Below are 16,488 nucleotides of genomic sequence, written 5' to 3' on the forward strand. Positions count from 1 at the left end.
GGTGTTTGTTTGCCTTGTTCTCATGTTTGACATGGGCTGGGACATCTAAGCAATGACAGACCAAAAACATCAGTTTAAAGGCAAAACATGCCATAGATTAAGCCATTCCCTTGTACAGTATGTTTGCACACACAACACATGCATGCAAACAACACATACAGTGAGACAAACCACATTCAAACTAGTTCAGGCAGGTTTATTTTCCTTAAATTTGCCGTTTTTAAACTCGTCCCCTTCCTCCACTTCAAACTCTTCTTAGAAACAACCAGGCAGCTTCTGCCTTTGCTCATGTGCAAAGCCACCCTCAGGATACACTGAGTTGGGTTACACTATTGAAAGGAATCTCTCTCACTCCAGCTCAAAGGCTTGTGGGTTTGTACATGTGGGAGTTTGCTGACTGACACTATAAGTTGTCAGCATTTCCAGGCACAGAGATGATAAAATGAATGGAAATATCTCAAGAGTTCCTCAGTGGACAATGTATACAAGACACCTTTATACACAGGCTGCTCTGAGTAGGCCTCAAACTTTGTTGTTGAATATACTTATTTATTTCTAAGTCATATTTTCATTAATTCTTTTTATCTTTCAACATTATTCTTTTCCTATCTACAACCTCAATTTCATAATATTATTTCCGCAATTGGAATTCCTACGTAAATGTGTTTCTGACACCTCTGTGCAACATTACAGTCTGTGTGAAAGCACCACTTCGGAAGCAGTTCCTGTGCTTCCTTTGCAGTGTAAAGATGGCATCAGAGTGTCAACCATAGGGTGTCAACACATGCCAAAAGTTGTAGTGCCAATAACAAAAAGAGCTGTGATACAACAGAGTGGGACAGATAACACAAATTGGTGATTTGTAAATGTTGAAAGAAATAAACATTAAAATACCACAAGTATAACAGAATAAATAGCTACTAAATCTTCAAGACTCCATTTCATGAGCCTGTTGATGTTGTTGGTGTCTTCAGGCTTGGGAGACTTTCATCAGGAAGGTATGACTTCGTCATCAGTGTAGGTGGCAAACCTTAAAAAGTGGATTGTGCTGACTACCACGCCCCGCCCACGAGCGTCGAATGACCAATGAACTCCTGCCTGTCTGCGATGACGCTATCAGTCACTCCCCTTTACTAAAGAAGGAAACAAACAGAGTGAAAGAAGAGAGAGCTCAGGAGAGGACGGGAGAGGAATTTACTTATTTACATTACCGACAAAGCCTCGGGAGGAAGACAAACTCCTTTTCGAAGAGCTCCCGTTCCTTAACCCGACCGATTAGATTTTAAAAGCCTTCAAGGTAAGCGCTACAACGTTTGTTTGAATTTTATTTAGGCGATAATCGCGAAAGGTTTGACGATGTGGTCACGGAAAGACTGGCTGACCCCGAAAAAGGAAGCGATTAACGATTACCGATTCAGGACGTGTAGCACGCCGGGTTAAACCGCTAGCTCGGATCTAACGCCAGGGTTATTCGATGTATAGAGTTTTTTTTTGTTCGACGGGTGGGGTCTCTAAAAAAACAAAGTGTTCCAAGTTGTCAGCAGCAGCACCTTCATGAACATCACAAGCCCCAGAAAGTGACTCGCCCGGTCACAAAACACAGACACGGACAATCGCCAACTTTTCTTCGCCTTTTTATAATTATAAATCGATTTGCGATTTCTGTTCTTAATTTTATAAATTCAGAAATGGCTTTGAAGCAGACACATAACCCAACGGATTATCTTCCTTGTGCTGTGGGTTGTTTATTGTTCGACCGTGCCTGCCTGTATAAATTCAAGGAAATCTCGTTTAGTTGTTTGCGTTTTCGTGCTGTATGATACTAGTTACTCAGACGAACAGCTGGCTAAGCCAGTTAGCTTTTTGTTTCGGGCTTCTTCAAAGGACATATTGTCTGTCTAGGGAGGAAATCCTGGAGCAAAAGGACAAAGAAGGAAGATTAAACAAAGCCAGTGCTGCTCTGTAGTCGCGATGTTTGCGTTTGGATGTGTCATGATATTTTATGTCTTGGTATTTTTGGCTTTTGCTCGCCGTTCTGGTTCATTCTGTTCTCTCAAATCCACCCACTTTATTTGTCTGTGAGATTCGGCAGAAGTAAGCTGACTACCTAGATACCCAAGCGCTTATGATGCCCCAAAAATGCTGTCTAGATAGTAAGCTCGCCAGGTTTTGAGACACATCCACTTCATCTTCATGTAGACGGTTAAATGACCTGTAATTCTCGGGTGAGTGGTGGTTTGAAGTTATGTTAACCGCCAGCATCGACTAGCACTAGAGATGGAGTGTCCTGTTATTGATCGGTGGTGTCTATCAGCTGGTGTCGGTGCCTTGACTCGCATGGTTGAACTCGTGAACACAGTCCTAACAGCTTTTGGGCTTCTTTTGCTTAAAATGACAGATTAGAGATGTAGGCTTAATGTCTCATCTTTATTGCCTCCTGAAATTGCATATCACGCTCGACACCCACTCGTTTGGTTAGTCATGGTTGGGTGGGAGAGTCTGTGTCGTGCTGTTTAATGTGTAGACTTTATTTAGAGATACAGACAGACGGATTAGAAGCGAGTTCAGTTCCGTTTGGATGTGGTTTAGAATAGATACAGCAGAACTCGGTATTAGTCCGGTCAGTCGGTTGACTTGAGTGTAATTACTCTGTCCTGATGAGGGTGGCTGTGGAGCTTGTCTTATTTTTGGCTGAGATTAAACAAGGTTTTTTTAATTATAGGGTTTTCGGTGTGTCCACGCTTAGATACTTAACGAAGTTTAAACCCTTGAGCTTTAAAGGTGCACAAGGAAACTTTTTGATAATTGAAAATTCTACACATGAAGAAATGAATCATAGTTTTGTGAAATGTAATTACAATTATGTACATTTACATAAGATAAAGACAGTTTTCTAGAAAAAGCTCTTTTATTCTACATTGAGTGGGTTCCCCTCATGGGTGCCGCCATATTGCGGTCACATGACAATACAGAGGTATTACTAATAATAGTATGTACTTTGCTTTTAGGAAAAGTAAGAATTCTTTATTTCTTTACAGAGTATGTTAATTTAGAATGTTAGTATTGTTTAAGTAGTCTACACTTGCTTGTTGTCAACTGTCTTTTTCAATCTAATACAACTTTCAATTGGTTCCTTTTATTTATATATATATATATATATATATACTTTATATAGCACCATTAGGTACAAAAATAAACATTAAAGTACAACTAAACAAAATGGACAAACTAAAAGAATGTAACACATACTAGGAATAGCTCAATACCACTTTTTCATGTCTGTCGACAACAGTCCCAATCTGATATCAATAGCTTAAAATATCTATACCTCATTAACTTGCTCGCTACAAGTAGCTACATTTACGAGCTAAACGTAAAACAAAAACTTAAAAACAATGATCTCCTCTACTCATTGCATGTGCTTGTAAGCCAAACACAATGCTGTCATTGTTAACAAGACCACTCTTGTTCTGTCTCCATTTTCTTTTGTGACATATTAGCAATGGCCCAAGAGACAAACCAGAGTCCTGTGCCTATACTGTGTACCACAGGCTGTGGTTTCTATGGCAACCCCAGGACCAATGGCATGTGCTCGGTGTGCTATAAGGAGCACTTAAACAGACAGCAAAGCAGTGATCGCAGTCCCATGAGCCCCATGGGTAAGTCACACTGAAACATTAACCTGTTTGACTAACCTCCCAGATAGAGCTCTCTGTGGTTACAGACCACACAAACAACATGGTTAAACTATGATATAAGGGTTCTCATTCATTGTATCTCTTGGAGACGGTGATATAGTTGCTACAGCAATAACAGTCCATGGTTACTGCTTGCAAAGCATTTCAGAACCACCAGCACCCAGTGACAGCATGTTATTCTGAGCTGTTTTAGAACTTAATCCTTTTCTTGATCTCAATGTTGGGTCTTCCCTGAGAAATTGTAATGATAAGCTGCACATGTTTTGTAGGCAGCACTGTTTTGTGTCACAGGTCTTTTGTATAGTGTAGCACAGCTGCACCTGTGCACTGTTTGTGATTTGTGTCTTTGTGTTCTGTTGGACCAGCTGGCAGCCCCTCAGCAGAGGCCTCTGCTATACAGAGACTAGAAGCCAGCATAAACAAAGCAGAATCTTCACCTGCACCCAGCACAGATACCATGAGAGAGTGAGTACTTCACGTGTGTTTGTTGTTAAACCTCAGAATGAGAAAGAATGCATTCTATGTTCAGCTGCTTGACGTTTGAATGATCTCCGGTGTTTCAAGAAAAGCCAGTGCATAAACCCCCACCTGTTTGTTTTTACAGAAGTATTCCTTCCACCTCCTTACCAGTCACACAACAGATGACAGAAATGAGCATTTCTAGAGAGGAAAAGGCCCTGTCTCCTAAAGCTAAGGCTTCTGAACCAGGTAATTGCAATGAAATATGATCAAATAAATTTTAATGTAGAAACACAAAGCCCCTTGTTTAGTCTAACTTGTTTAGTCTTTAGTGTTTCAAACTATTTCATGTCAAGGACCATCAAACATGACGATTCATTTGCGATGGACTCACGTTCTGTGTGTGTATATATATATATATATATATATATATGTGTATGTTAAAAAGGGGACCTGATCTGGCGGTGAAATTGCACTGGCACACACGTTAACCTCCACTTACATTCCTTTTCCCTCTGCTTTGCTTTCGTTATAGATAGGCGGGTACACCCGGCATTCTATCAAATAAATTTTAATGTAGAAACACAAAGCCCCTTGTTTAGTCTAACTTGTTTAGTCTTTAGTGTTTCAAACTATTTCATGTCAAGGACCATCAAACATGACGATTCATTTGCGATGGACTCACGTTCTGTGTGTGTATATATATATATATATATATATATATATATATGTGTATGTTAAAAAGGGGACCTGATCTGGCGGTGAAATTGCACTGGCACACACGTTAACCTCCACTTACATTCCTTTTCCCTCTGCTTTGCTTTCGTTATAGATAGGCGGGTACACACGGCATTCTATACTCACAGACATTACATTCGTTCATGCATTATTTCCCGGCCAAAATACATACTCGGACATTCATACATTGTAAGTTTATGGTAAACGTTTAGTTACGTTATTGGATTGTGTTATATTGTATGCCATACCTGTTACATGTTGAGTGTTGTCAGATTACGGGTCGGAGGAGGCAGCGGCAAATACGAGCGCAGAGTGCTCAGCACGTTTATACCGCTATAGACACCTCCTGCCGACACCGGAAGCCGACCAAACTATTTAATCCTCAGGGGGAGAACGTTATTGTTTGTACATGTTTAGAGTGATCACTTGTGAATGTTTTATATCCTTATCTTTCTGATTTGAATGTTGTTGTCACATATGGTAATATGTTTGTAGTATATGTTTTTTTTATATGTGAATACATTTATCATACTCTCCTGTTATTGGTAAGCTCCTATAGGGGAGGAGCCTGGTCTTTAAAAGAGCGCCCAAATTGTTGAGACTTGGTCTCTCGGTAGGCTGAATGAGTGAGTGAGCTACTATAGTGCCACGAACAAATCAACACCTGTAAAGTATATTGTGGATACGTGTATATATTTTTGGAGTATGTTTTCTTTTGTGTTGGTAGGATATACTTTTTTGTTACTTTATGTATTTTTTTTTTTCTTCAGCACTTGTAAATGCTTTGCACTTTGTGGTTGTTTCACGCTACTTCGCTGTAAATAAACACCACCATTGCACCATAGTGCATCTGTGAGTCGGACCATTTTTCTTTTTTGAATAACAGCTCGGACAGTTCTATGTCCAGAAGGTGGGCAGTGAAACCCACTTTTCTACTATATATATATATATATATTAGTGGTCGACCGATATATCGCCAAGGCTGATATATTGGCCGATATTTGGCATTTTTCAAATATCGGCATCGGCCGATAAGTTTTTCAATATATTTTAAAATATTTCTTTATTTGTGAAAAATACTGTTCCTGAAAAATCAGGAAGTTGTCATCTAAAGTATAACGTATAAGTATGTTTATTTTACACATTTATTTTTAATATAATTAATTTTCAAATTATTTCAAGTTTCTCAAACTTTAATTAAAATAAATAAAATTATAATTAAAATAAAAAATATACTTATATATATCGACTTTATATCAGCCATCGGCCACCCTGCTCTCTAAGATATCGGCATCGGCTGTCAAAAAAACGATATCGGTCGACCACTAATATATATATATAATTCATGTATAAATACTATGTATAAAAATGTATATAGTGTAAATAGTGTCATAAATAGTTAAAATATTATCTGGAAAATATTTACTTTTTATAAAGTTTAATCAGATATATTTAATAACATTTTTCACAAAACTATATGTAGTTTCTTACTGTTTAAAATGAATGCTGTTAATAGAATAAAATAATTGCAATTGATTTCATGATTTCTCACCAGACTTTATTAAAATTGGTGAATGTAAATAATCATATATTTTATCATCTTAAGTGTGCAGCCGTTAAAATAAGTTTGTTAAAACAAACAACAGTGCACTATCTTGTTGCTTTATTGCAGGGGGGATTTCTAATGTCAGTAATAGGATTTTTCAAAAATGCCTGACGAATGTCGATAGACCAAAACTATTCAATATTCAAATTTTTGCAGCTACAGCAGGAAGCAAGATGACCTCTCCTTTATCTGTTTTATTACTTATTATCACCATTAAAGTATGCAAGGAGTGTTTATTTATAAGACCATACGTCTACAATGTGAGTGTCAAAGGAAGCACTATCAAGTTTGTGGTGGTTGGGCATTCAGAGTTTAAGCTCTATTTTTTCAGTTCTTCTTTGTACTAAAATGGACTTTGCTGCAAACAAAGCTGTCTTTGGGGCCTGCTCCAGTTTTAGTGTGAGCTGTTTACTAATGACAGTCCTAAATTCATGCAGCGTTAAGAACTTCGTTCTGGCAGAAATGAGGACTTTGGGGGTTTGTGGCAGAGCCTGTTTTAGGGAACAGCCCTATAAAATTGCGACCATACTCCGAAATCGGTCTCCGACTGCTTTCAGAATCCACCCATGCCACAGTGCAACAGTTTCAGTTGAATCAATTTTCTCTCCATTCTTCCCACAGTCATAACACAGCCCACCTCCTCCTACTCCCCCATCCCTGTGGCTCAGGGCAGTGACGAGGGCAAGGGTCCAGAATCCTCCAAACCTAAGAAAAATAGATGCTTTACCTGCCGTAAAAGAGTCGGCCTAACAGGTGAGGCTCATTGATTTGTCATTCTGATATTAGTGTGATATATGTGTGTGTCTATGAACAGAGGTCTTATGTTTTCTTTTGTTTTACAGGTTTTGACTGTCGATGTGGTAATCTGTTCTGTGGAATTCACCGGTACTCAGACAAGCACAACTGCACGTACGATTACAAGGCTGAAGCTGCTGCGAAGATCCGAAAGGAGAATCCCGTAGTGGTGGCTGATAAGATCCAGAGAATATAAGCTTTACCCGCTTTCTCCAAGAACATTGGTGGATAAAATGGACGACTTGAAAAACGGACTTGTGTTTTTCCATCACCTTAAAAAGAAAACGAGAGAACTGTTCCGTCTGAGGCTCATGCATGAACGATCTTGACAGATTTTGGTTGTCTAATAGGTATTAATTTCTTTCCGTTTTGTTTTTTGTCCTCTCCGTGGTGTTTAATGCTAGTTATTCTCGCATATGCTTTTGTTTACTAAAGCATAGTACACCTTTCAGGAAATTTGAGCTTTTATTATTATTTTATTTTATTTTTTTTTTTTGCCTGTTCCCGCCCTCATGCAATGAGAGTGGCAGATACTCTGTGCCAAAATGTGGCCGTGTAGTTTCTGAGTAAGTAGGTTTCAGCCTTTGACTTGTTATCATGAATGACGCTGGATTTTTAAGAGGTGTGTCAAAGCTCTACCCGGTGATGTGTGCAGCATGTATTGGTCTGTTAAACTGCAGTTTGTCATTACCGTCTGTTCTAGCAAAACCAGTTGGAACGTGAGGCCGCCCAGTTAATACCGTTTATTTAGAATCATTTTAGAATGTGAACTTGCTACTGTGACATCATACCTTTTCTTTGTTTTTGAATGAAAGGTTGAGATTCATCAGAATTCTTTTTTTCATTATTCGTCTGTTGTAGACAACTCTTTTCCCACATTCTAGAACCAATAACATCCATTCTGCATTTTAGAGTTTCAGATGCCTGGGAGTTTTATTCGTGTTAATTATGTGTGACTTTTTGATAAGACTGTAAGGTGGTACAGTCTGTTTCCGTGTGAGCGTACTTGTGCGCACGAGGGAAATTTGCGCACAAGGCCTTCTTCCTGTTGTCAAAGCGAGATGAGCTAACCCTCCTTTAGTCAGTGCATTCATAACACCGCAATAGTATAGGCATAAAGTCAGACCTGATTCTGTGAAACATTGTTCTTTTTGTTTGTTTTAAAATGCACCCACAATGCACCTGTCATTTTTTTGTGTCTGCATATGTTAATGTAAGCGAGTCCGAGTGCATGTATTGTGTGTATAAATGTCTTTTCGTCTGTAGGGAGTGAGGTTTCCTAAAAAAAAAGAAAAAGAAAAAAGATGTATCTGTTGAGAGTGTGTATCTGTTTGAGGTTTAATTTCAGCCTTTAGTTATATTCAAATTTGTATGAAAAAAACCTTATTGTGTTCATATTTATGTATTGCATTTAATCCTTTTACCTGGCATTAAAGAAAAAAGTATTGTAAATAAAAAAATATACAGAGAGAAAATATACAGTCATGTTGTTCTGTTGCCATTTTGGGGGAAATTCCATGACGTCATGCAGTTAATTGTTTTTAAGTGAGTAATTTGTAGGCGTTCTTATACTGAATAACACACAGCAGAAGGCCCAAATTGTAGATTTCCTGACAGCCGAATGATTTTTCAGATGTCGTTTGTTTCGCACACCTGTCCCGGCTGCTGACGCAAAGACATCCTGTTTTCACGGCAGCTGTCCTGACCACCTTTAGCACTTCTGTACTCGCAACCAAAGCAGATTTGACAATCCTGCCAGACATCTGGAGACGGTGTGTCACCCTCTAAGGAATGACAACAGCTGGTGTGTACCCTCAGTGTCACCCTCAATCAAGCACGCAGGATATTCAGATATACTTTTCCTGTGTTGTCTTCAAAGTACATCTCTGTCCCTTAAAGGAAAATCTTTTTGAATCACTGTCCAGTCATTTGGTGTTATTGTCATACTCTTGACTAGTCAGCATCTGCGGCCCGCTCTCTGTATGTGTACAGAGGGGGCTGGGCGTTAAGCCGGTCTGGGTGGATGACATCGCAGTGACGGGTGGTGACAGATGTTGAGGGCAGATGCCTACGCCACAGAATGTAGGCAGGCGTCAGAGGGAGGGGCAACCAAGGATACAAAGAGGTATATTGAGGCATAGTTGAACAGGAGAGCTGATCGGAAAAACTGTGGCTTAGAACTCTGTATCACAAGTAAAAGTAATGACCTGTGGCTGCATTAAAGGCAGGACATAAAAATTGTTCAGCAGGGGAGCAGATGGGTTCTCACATAGAGTTCAGCTTGTTCTTCCCACATTAAACCTTGTGTGAGTTACAGGCTGTAAATTGGCTTCTCAGTCGTGAGTTCGGCTGAGGAGAAGAGGGCAAGGCTCACAACCATGAGACAGGAGTTTAAAGAAAGAGTTTTAAAGGAATGAAACGTGAATGGGCATCATGGTCATAAGAAGGAAAATTTAGGTTTTGGGAAATCTTGAGAGGGAGGTGGAAATACTTAAAACGGGAAGGAAATGTAATATTTATTTATTTTCAGAATTTTTGAAAAACTCATTTAAGTCGTTTTAAAATCATTTAAATTTGTTGAAAAGCTTTAAATTGACTAATAATTAATTCAATCAAAAAATTTAATTTTTTTTAAAAAGTTAAAAAAAAAATTGTTTACCTGTATGTCATTAAGTGGCATCAAAGAACCGTGAACATGTGAATGAGAGGTTAAATTATTGAAATTATTATTATTCAATTATTAAAATCTCAGGGTGTACTTCAAGAAAATATTTTAGGCCAAAAGGGGTTCAGATGACAAAAAAAGGAATCCCTGATTTAAATGGTCATGTAAATGACAAGTTCAAAAATATTAAGAAATACAAATATAACATATATTACAAAACTATTCATCGACAATTACAAATAAATGTAAAAGGTATATTGATGGCTAATAAAAATGCTCACTGCAAAAAGTGATTTTCTTAATCAGTATTTTGTCTTGTTTTCCAGTATAAATACCTAAACATTCTTAAATCAAGAAACATTTACTTGTGACGAAACATGACCTATGATATTAAACCTTGTTTTCTGAAAAATGTATCAAAGTTAACTAAGTTTATGCTTAAAATAATAAGAAAAAAATCTGCCAGTGAAGTAAGAAAAACAGATTTTCACTTTGAAATAAGTCTATTTCTTACCCCATTGGCATATGTTTTCTTGTTTCAAGTTTAAAATCCTGAAATGATAAATGTGTCATTTCTGCTCAATTTCAGAATGTTTCCACAGTTCCATCTTGAATTTCTCCATTCAAAGTGATAGAAAAAGTGTGAAGATAATTTTAAGGTAGCAAACTTAGCTTTTCAGTTTTAGTGAGGTTAGTTTTTTTTGTTGTTGTATGTATTTATTTATTTTAAAACTGTGTACAATGAACTAGAACGGCCGGTGCAACCAGATTATGACAGATGCAGTGAATTAGGGCAGTGAGTTCCACCCCTGATCTCACACAATCTCTCTCGACCTAACAATACCACGCACAAGTAAACACTCCAATCCTACACAATTCTCAGTTCATAGGAAACTCCAAACTTAAATGTTTTCCCTTTCTCAATTTTACCGTAATGTTCCCGCGCTGTTTCGTGTGTACCAAGCTTTTGTTCCTTGAGGCTAGCCAGGAAGATGGTAATCAGTTAACAGTGCAGAGTAAAATCACCCTTTAACTTGTGTGTCTGGGTGTGGCTCACAAAGCTGCTTGTGTAGGCTACCTCAGGGTAGATCACACAGGAAGTTCATTCAGTCAGTCAGTCAGATTACATGAAGAGAGGGGATTATGACAGGTATGGGAACCTCTTTGACTCATTGAATTTTTTACACAAGGAGTCAATCATCTTCCTACACCCTATTAAACTATTTTATGGTCAAAATGATTGGTCAGATAAGATTGACTGTGTTGTTAAGTGCTTATGTATGCCTGTCACAAATATTTAATGTACCATGTGTGGCCTAGCCAGGAAACTCCCAGCCAGACTGATCCAGCAATTCTAAGAGGCGGCAGGAAGGGGGCGGGGTTTAGATTGGTATTATGACGTCACTGCATATGACACAGGCTCACCTCATTCTCCATTCACATGCTTCCACCGCGTCTGTGTGCGAGGCTCCGCCCACTCACATGCGCTTTACTCATGCCTCTGTCTCATTGTCAGCGCGTTCGTCTCTCTCCCAACTGTGTGCCTCTGTCTTTCACTCCCATGTTTATACGTTCTCCCTCACTTCTGCTTCTCTCTCGCTCTGAGACACTTATGCTGTTTGCTAGATGTCTGTGGTTCAAGCCCTTGTGCTAGAGCGCAAAAGCAGACAGTTTTGAGGTTCATTTCATTTTGCTATTATTTTTGTATTTAAAGGGATAGCTCACCCAAAAATTAAAATTTGATGAAAATGTACTCATCCTCAGGCCACCCGAGATGTAGATGAGTTTGTTTCTTTATCAGAATAGATTTGGAAAATTTTAGCATTAAATCGCTTGCTCACCAATAGATCCTCTGCAGTGTCAGAATAAGAGTCCAAACAGCTGATAAAAACATCACAAAAATCCACAAGTAATCTTCATGACTCCAGTCCAGTCCATCAATTAACATCTTGTGAAGTGAAAAGCTGCATAGTAAGAAACAAAACCATCATTAAGATGTTTTTAACTCCAAGCCATTTCGTCCAGCTAAAATAACGTTCCATGATACATAATATTGCTTTCTCCAGTGAAAAGTCATCTAGTCTGAATCAGAGAGAAATATGCACAGGTCAAGCATTGTTTACAAGCACAAACAAGTCCAAAACATTTCCAAGTGATGTATTTCTCTAAATCTGTTCCAATGAAGAAATAAACTCTTTTTGGGTGAACTATTCCTTTAATAAGATTTGATGAATCAAAAAGGACAAAAAAAAAAAAAAGAGTGCCAAGCGTCCCACAGGTGGGACGGTGACAGTTAAGGGGTTTAATATAATACATGGGGTTATTATTCAGTAATTCCATGAGTTACTTCTTAAGAGGGGCATTTTCCCAGTTCTTATCAGCAAGAATATATAGCAAAGAATGTGTCCCTTACATTTTCTTCTGTGAATGCGGTTGTTTTGGTTTGTAAAAATGTCTGTAATTACACCCAATTAAATATATGTTGGAGGTTCATGGCTTCTGTCTCCTGATTAGTCATAAGCAAGATTTGCAATGTGTTCAGATTATTTTCCAAACACACAAGACAGACCTGACTGACAGAGAGTTCAGAACTGGAATGTTGGCATTGTGGTGCAACAAACTTCAGCTGAAAAAGATACAAGCTTGCATGGCATAAAATAATAATGCATAAAAATGTTTCAGATCATTTGAAAAAAAAAAAAAAAGAATAATCTACAATACTAACAAATTAATCATATACAATGTAAATCATGTTTACTGGTATTTTTTATTTTAATATAAAATGTGAGTCAAATATGAGTATATTGTGAAAATATGAGTCAAATATGACTCACACTCACTGAAGCACATCATAATTGATGTTTTTTCTTTGCTAATAGTGATTACCTAATTGAGACATCATCGCTGTAAGGCAGTAGACTGGAGTGAGAGCTGCAGTGTAAAACACAGTCTCTTAGCGCCTCCATGTGGTTATCAATTATTTTGCCAATTAATCGGCAGCTGACATATATGAATGATATAAATAACTGTATACATTATTTAATATGTAAAGTTGTGTGTATGTTGGGGGAACAATCCGCTGTTTTTGAGGGTGGGCTCATTTTAACCCTAACATGGACAAACTTTTCAAGATTTTGTTAAAATATATATATAAATGTATAAGGGAAAGTGCATAATTTTAGATGTCACTTTATTACAGTTCCTTTAAATAGTCCTGTAGTGTGACAAATCACTATTTTTGAGTATAACAATTCCACATAGTCTCTTAACTCGTGTATAAAACTTACAATTAGAAAAGATGCTGTTTAAAATTATTTTAGATGTATAGCATTTCATACTGAAGGGACACTGCTGTCAACGCTTGAAATGCTGACCACTCAATTTCAGTTCAAAAACATTGAGAACTAGTCTAGAAGCATGAATAAATGACTATCTGCTACTAAATTAGAACTTGTTTGTTGTATGTAGTGGGCATGAAGCAAATGTAATCGAGAGCTGTGTTCCTACTTGAGAACTCTCATAAACAGTAAGGACAGGTGAGACAGACAGCTAAGAGCCTCTGATGAGAGCTGTGTGTGTGCGTGTGTGTGTGTGAGAGATGTCACACATACCTGTTTTGCAGTGTATTATCATGAAACAAGCGATCAAAAATAAATAAATAAATATACCTAAACAACTTAAACTAAAATCAGGATGACAGTAATATCATAAAGCATTTTTATTGTCAATTTGTTGTTGATTAATATAAAATATATTGTCACATTTTTTCCATAATCAACACAACTAGTAAACAGAAGACAACAATTTAATAATTTTTTTAATTAAAAACAGTCAACCTAAAAAAAGGCAGTGTGGTGCACCTCGTGTTTTCAAACCTGAAAAACGCGTTCTGTCTGATCGGGGCCTAAGAAGTCATCATACCACATTTCAAACTTCTACCATGTGAACAATGCCATAAACCACTTGAATGTTAATTGTATGTTCTTTAACCTTTGTAAATCACTGTTTATCAAGTAAATGTTAATGTGTGAAAGGAGGAAAAACCTGAATGTGAAGCTTGTTGTTGTTGGTGATTTCACCCAATTCACTGAGCAGTGAGGAGGAACAGGAGGGAGCGAATCGAGGAGTAACCACAGGCTTAACTTTCGGGTACTAAAACAATCAGATAATATATTTTTATTTTCATATTTACAGAGCCTGAAATAATTTAGGCACAACTATTTAATACCAACTCTGATCAGCATAACAACTAGAGTTTTATAATAAACCAATTAAATTAATAAGAATGAACCTGTTATTTACCTCCTTTTTGAGAAGCTCTTTGATGAAACTGTAAAAAAAACAACAAGAGGAAGCAGAATCTTATAACAAATCTATAACAAAAAATCAGACATCAAATCAGTCATTTTGTACAGTGTACATGAGTTTACTAACACTATTGTGTCAGTCACACAGTCCTCCAAAACTCACCGATCTGTCTCCTCTTTACATTCGCTTGGACTTTCTTTGTACTGTGGAACTGCAGAATTGGAGTCCATGCAAACTTTACCAACTAAAGCTCTTTGTCCGAACTTATCTAGTGGAAAAGGGGCAAAAATACTGTATATCACCATCTAAAATCAATGATTGATTTATTATCTTGTGAGATAATTATTATATACAGCAACATAGTGGACAGAGGATTTTTAAATAATATTGACGTTTACACAGAGTTATTACAATTTTACTTCACAGAATGATAGGTCACAGTGCACCTCTAATTACATAATATGGAAAAAAGCAAACATAAATGCAGTTACTTAACAGACTGGCAGGAACAAGAGCTAAGACAAGATAGTACAAAGCAAGACTCCAAAGTTTAGAGAAAGGCTGTGTTTGTGCTTGCCAACACAGACACAGTCACAGGGAAAATGCTTTTAATATATGTGTCCTTGGTTGCATGTGTTTTACCTGCAAGCTCTCCAAGCAGAAGAGAGGCATCAGTGTGTATTGTGGCAAAATAACAAGCAGTAGTGGGGCCATTCTTTACGGTTCTTCTCTACAGTGCCAAACAGTCAACAAAAAGGGAAAAACGAAAAAGAAATATTTGCAACATGCATTCTATATCCATATAATTTCCATCAATGATTTACCTTACTTTAGAGTTAAATTTATTTAGATTTTATGTAGTCCATTTAAATGAGCTTACCACAACTTTAGTGTAGACATTATTGGCAAATTCCAAGTCTTTATACTTGGCTTCCACAGGGAAAGTGTAAGTGTTGAGCCACTCCAGCAGAGGCAGGTCTAAGGCGATGCCAGTATAGCTATACTGAGACGCATGGATGTGTGTATCAACCATTCCAGGCATAAAAAAACTCACTTTAGAGCAAAATTGAATGCTAACTGAGTAAAATTAAGCAATGGCACTGCAACAAGGTGAGAGCAATGGATATGGGAAGATTTCAAGCTTGTACATGCTTATTATTTCACAAATATTTACATGTTCATCACAAAGCTGGTTTACAAAAAGGTTTTTGCTCTTTTGTTACCTGCTGAATGGTTGTTCTGAATGCAAAAGCGACTGTGTGCACCCTGAACAGACTTATGCTAGACTTAAGTATATTAGACTATAGAATATATACAATTCATATTGATAGATGTACTCACTATTGTCCAAACTGTTTTATGTCGAAATTTCAAACCCCCACAATTTTGAAAGACTGACCACATCTTGATCTTTTTCAATAAATGCAATCTGTTCAGAAAGAAAGAAAAAAAAACACCATTATAAAAAAAATAATATTGAGGTACATTACAAATCATTGGCAAATGACAATTTATTATATCTAATACATTATGTGGTTAGGACATTTATCTTCGAAATAAAATCAAAAAGAGATGAAACAAATTGTAATGGAGTATTAAACAAACCTTGCCCTCATCGTCGACTCCTAAGACAGTTCTGCAGTATCCCAACCGCAGCTCTCGGTGTGGAGTGCACAAATGTTCCCCTGAAGACGTGCGCAATGCGCGCGGTCGTGTCGTTCCGTTTCATTATTGACACAGATTTTTTCAAACGTGTCTTCTCTGAACTTTTATATACGACACGAGGCATTGCAGAATTCCTGGGAAGTGTATATTGACATAAACCGGTAATCATTACAACAGCTCTAAGCGCGTCATAGCGTCGATCCAATCAAATTTTAATGCGCCATTGGTACGATTTGTAATTGGTGATCGCACACCACCGCCTATTTTCTTGATTTTGATTTTTTAATTACTCGCTGCTACCAATAATAACAACAACAACAACAACAACAATAATAATAATAAAATGTAAACGTTTTCAAGTGTATATTATTATTTTATTACACACTCTCAAGGGGCGCGTGGTCATGGTGATGTATGAGCAGTAGCAGGTGTCCTACTACACTATGGGAGTCTTTTGTCAGAATCATTAGAAACTGGGATAAAGCAATAATAAATCAAATCAAATCAAAATCAAATCTCTCTTTATTGTCACACATCGTGTACACAAGTGTAAC

At 37.4% G+C, this 16,488-nt stretch overlaps 2 protein-coding genes across 4 annotated transcripts; one reads left to right on the plus strand and one right to left on the minus strand.

Annotated features, from left to right (window-relative positions):
• Positions 1 to 1,125: 1,125 nt before the first annotated feature.
• Positions 1,126 to 8,771, plus strand: LOC107738291 (AN1-type zinc finger protein 5-like). 2 transcript variants are annotated; one of them, XM_016550011.1, is made up of 6 exons: positions 1,126 to 1,297; positions 3,501 to 3,659; positions 4,064 to 4,163; positions 4,303 to 4,406; positions 7,123 to 7,254; positions 7,344 to 8,771. In XM_016550011.1, the coding sequence occupies exons 2-6, from the start codon at positions 3,503 to 3,505 to the stop codon at positions 7,490 to 7,492; spliced, it is 642 nt and encodes a 213-aa protein (XP_016405497.1). In that variant the 5' UTR covers positions 1,126 to 1,297; positions 3,501 to 3,502; the 3' UTR covers positions 7,493 to 8,771. The 2 variants fall into 2 exon arrangements, with proteins under 2 accessions (XP_016405497.1, XP_016405496.1); XM_016550010.1 differs by lacking the exon at positions 1,126 to 1,297 and adding an exon at positions 2,245 to 2,474.
• Positions 8,772 to 13,658: 4,887 nt separating this feature from the next.
• Positions 13,659 to 16,060, minus strand: LOC107738299 (guanine deaminase-like). 2 transcript variants are annotated; one of them, XM_016550019.1, is made up of 8 exons: positions 15,880 to 16,060; positions 15,611 to 15,698; positions 15,150 to 15,272; positions 14,912 to 14,999; positions 14,432 to 14,537; positions 14,264 to 14,291; positions 14,006 to 14,113; positions 13,659 to 13,865 (listed from the first exon to the last, which is right to left on the minus strand). In XM_016550019.1, exons 2-8 carry the CDS (start codon positions 15,671 to 15,673, stop codon positions 13,779 to 13,781), a joined length of 603 nt encoding a protein of 200 aa, XP_016405505.1. In that variant the 5' UTR covers positions 15,674 to 15,698; positions 15,880 to 16,060; the 3' UTR covers positions 13,659 to 13,778. The 2 variants fall into 2 exon arrangements, with proteins under 2 accessions (XP_016405505.1, XP_016405504.1); XM_016550018.1 differs by having other exon boundaries at positions 15,875 to 16,060.
• Between the last annotated feature and the right edge of the window lie 428 nt (positions 16,061 to 16,488).

Source organism: Sinocyclocheilus rhinocerous, unplaced genomic scaffold, assembly GCF_001515625.1.
Source record: "Sinocyclocheilus rhinocerous isolate Xijiao unplaced genomic scaffold, SAMN03320098_v1.1 scaffold1998, whole genome shotgun sequence".
In the NCBI taxonomy this organism is placed as follows: domain Eukaryota; kingdom Metazoa; phylum Chordata; class Actinopteri; order Cypriniformes; family Cyprinidae; genus Sinocyclocheilus; species Sinocyclocheilus rhinocerous.

What these genes read in the sequence shown, in the direction of transcription:
- LOC107738291 (XM_016550010.1), top strand. Translation starts at nt 2,417, where the DNA reads ATGTCTCATCTTTATTGCCTCCTGAAATTGCATATCACGCTCGACACC. An exon ending in GCTCGACACCCACTCGTTTG is followed by an intron (nt 2,475 to 3,500) that starts GTTAGTCATGGT and finishes GTGACATATTAG; the next exon opens with CAATGGCCCAAGAGACAAAC. An exon ending in CAGTCCCATGAGCCCCATGG is followed by an intron (nt 3,660 to 4,063) that starts GTAAGTCACACT and finishes CTGTTGGACCAG; the next exon opens with CTGGCAGCCCCTCAGCAGAG.
- LOC107738299 (XM_016550018.1), bottom strand. An exon ending in TGTAAAGAGGAGACAGATCG is followed by an intron (nt 14,292 to 14,431) that starts GTGAGTTTTGGA and finishes TTTTTTTTACAG; the next exon opens with TTTCATCAAAGAGCTTCTCA. An exon ending in ACAACAAGCTTCACATTCAG is followed by an intron (nt 13,866 to 14,005) that starts GTTTTTCCTCCT and finishes ATGACTTCTTAG; the next exon opens with GCCCCGATCAGACAGAACGC.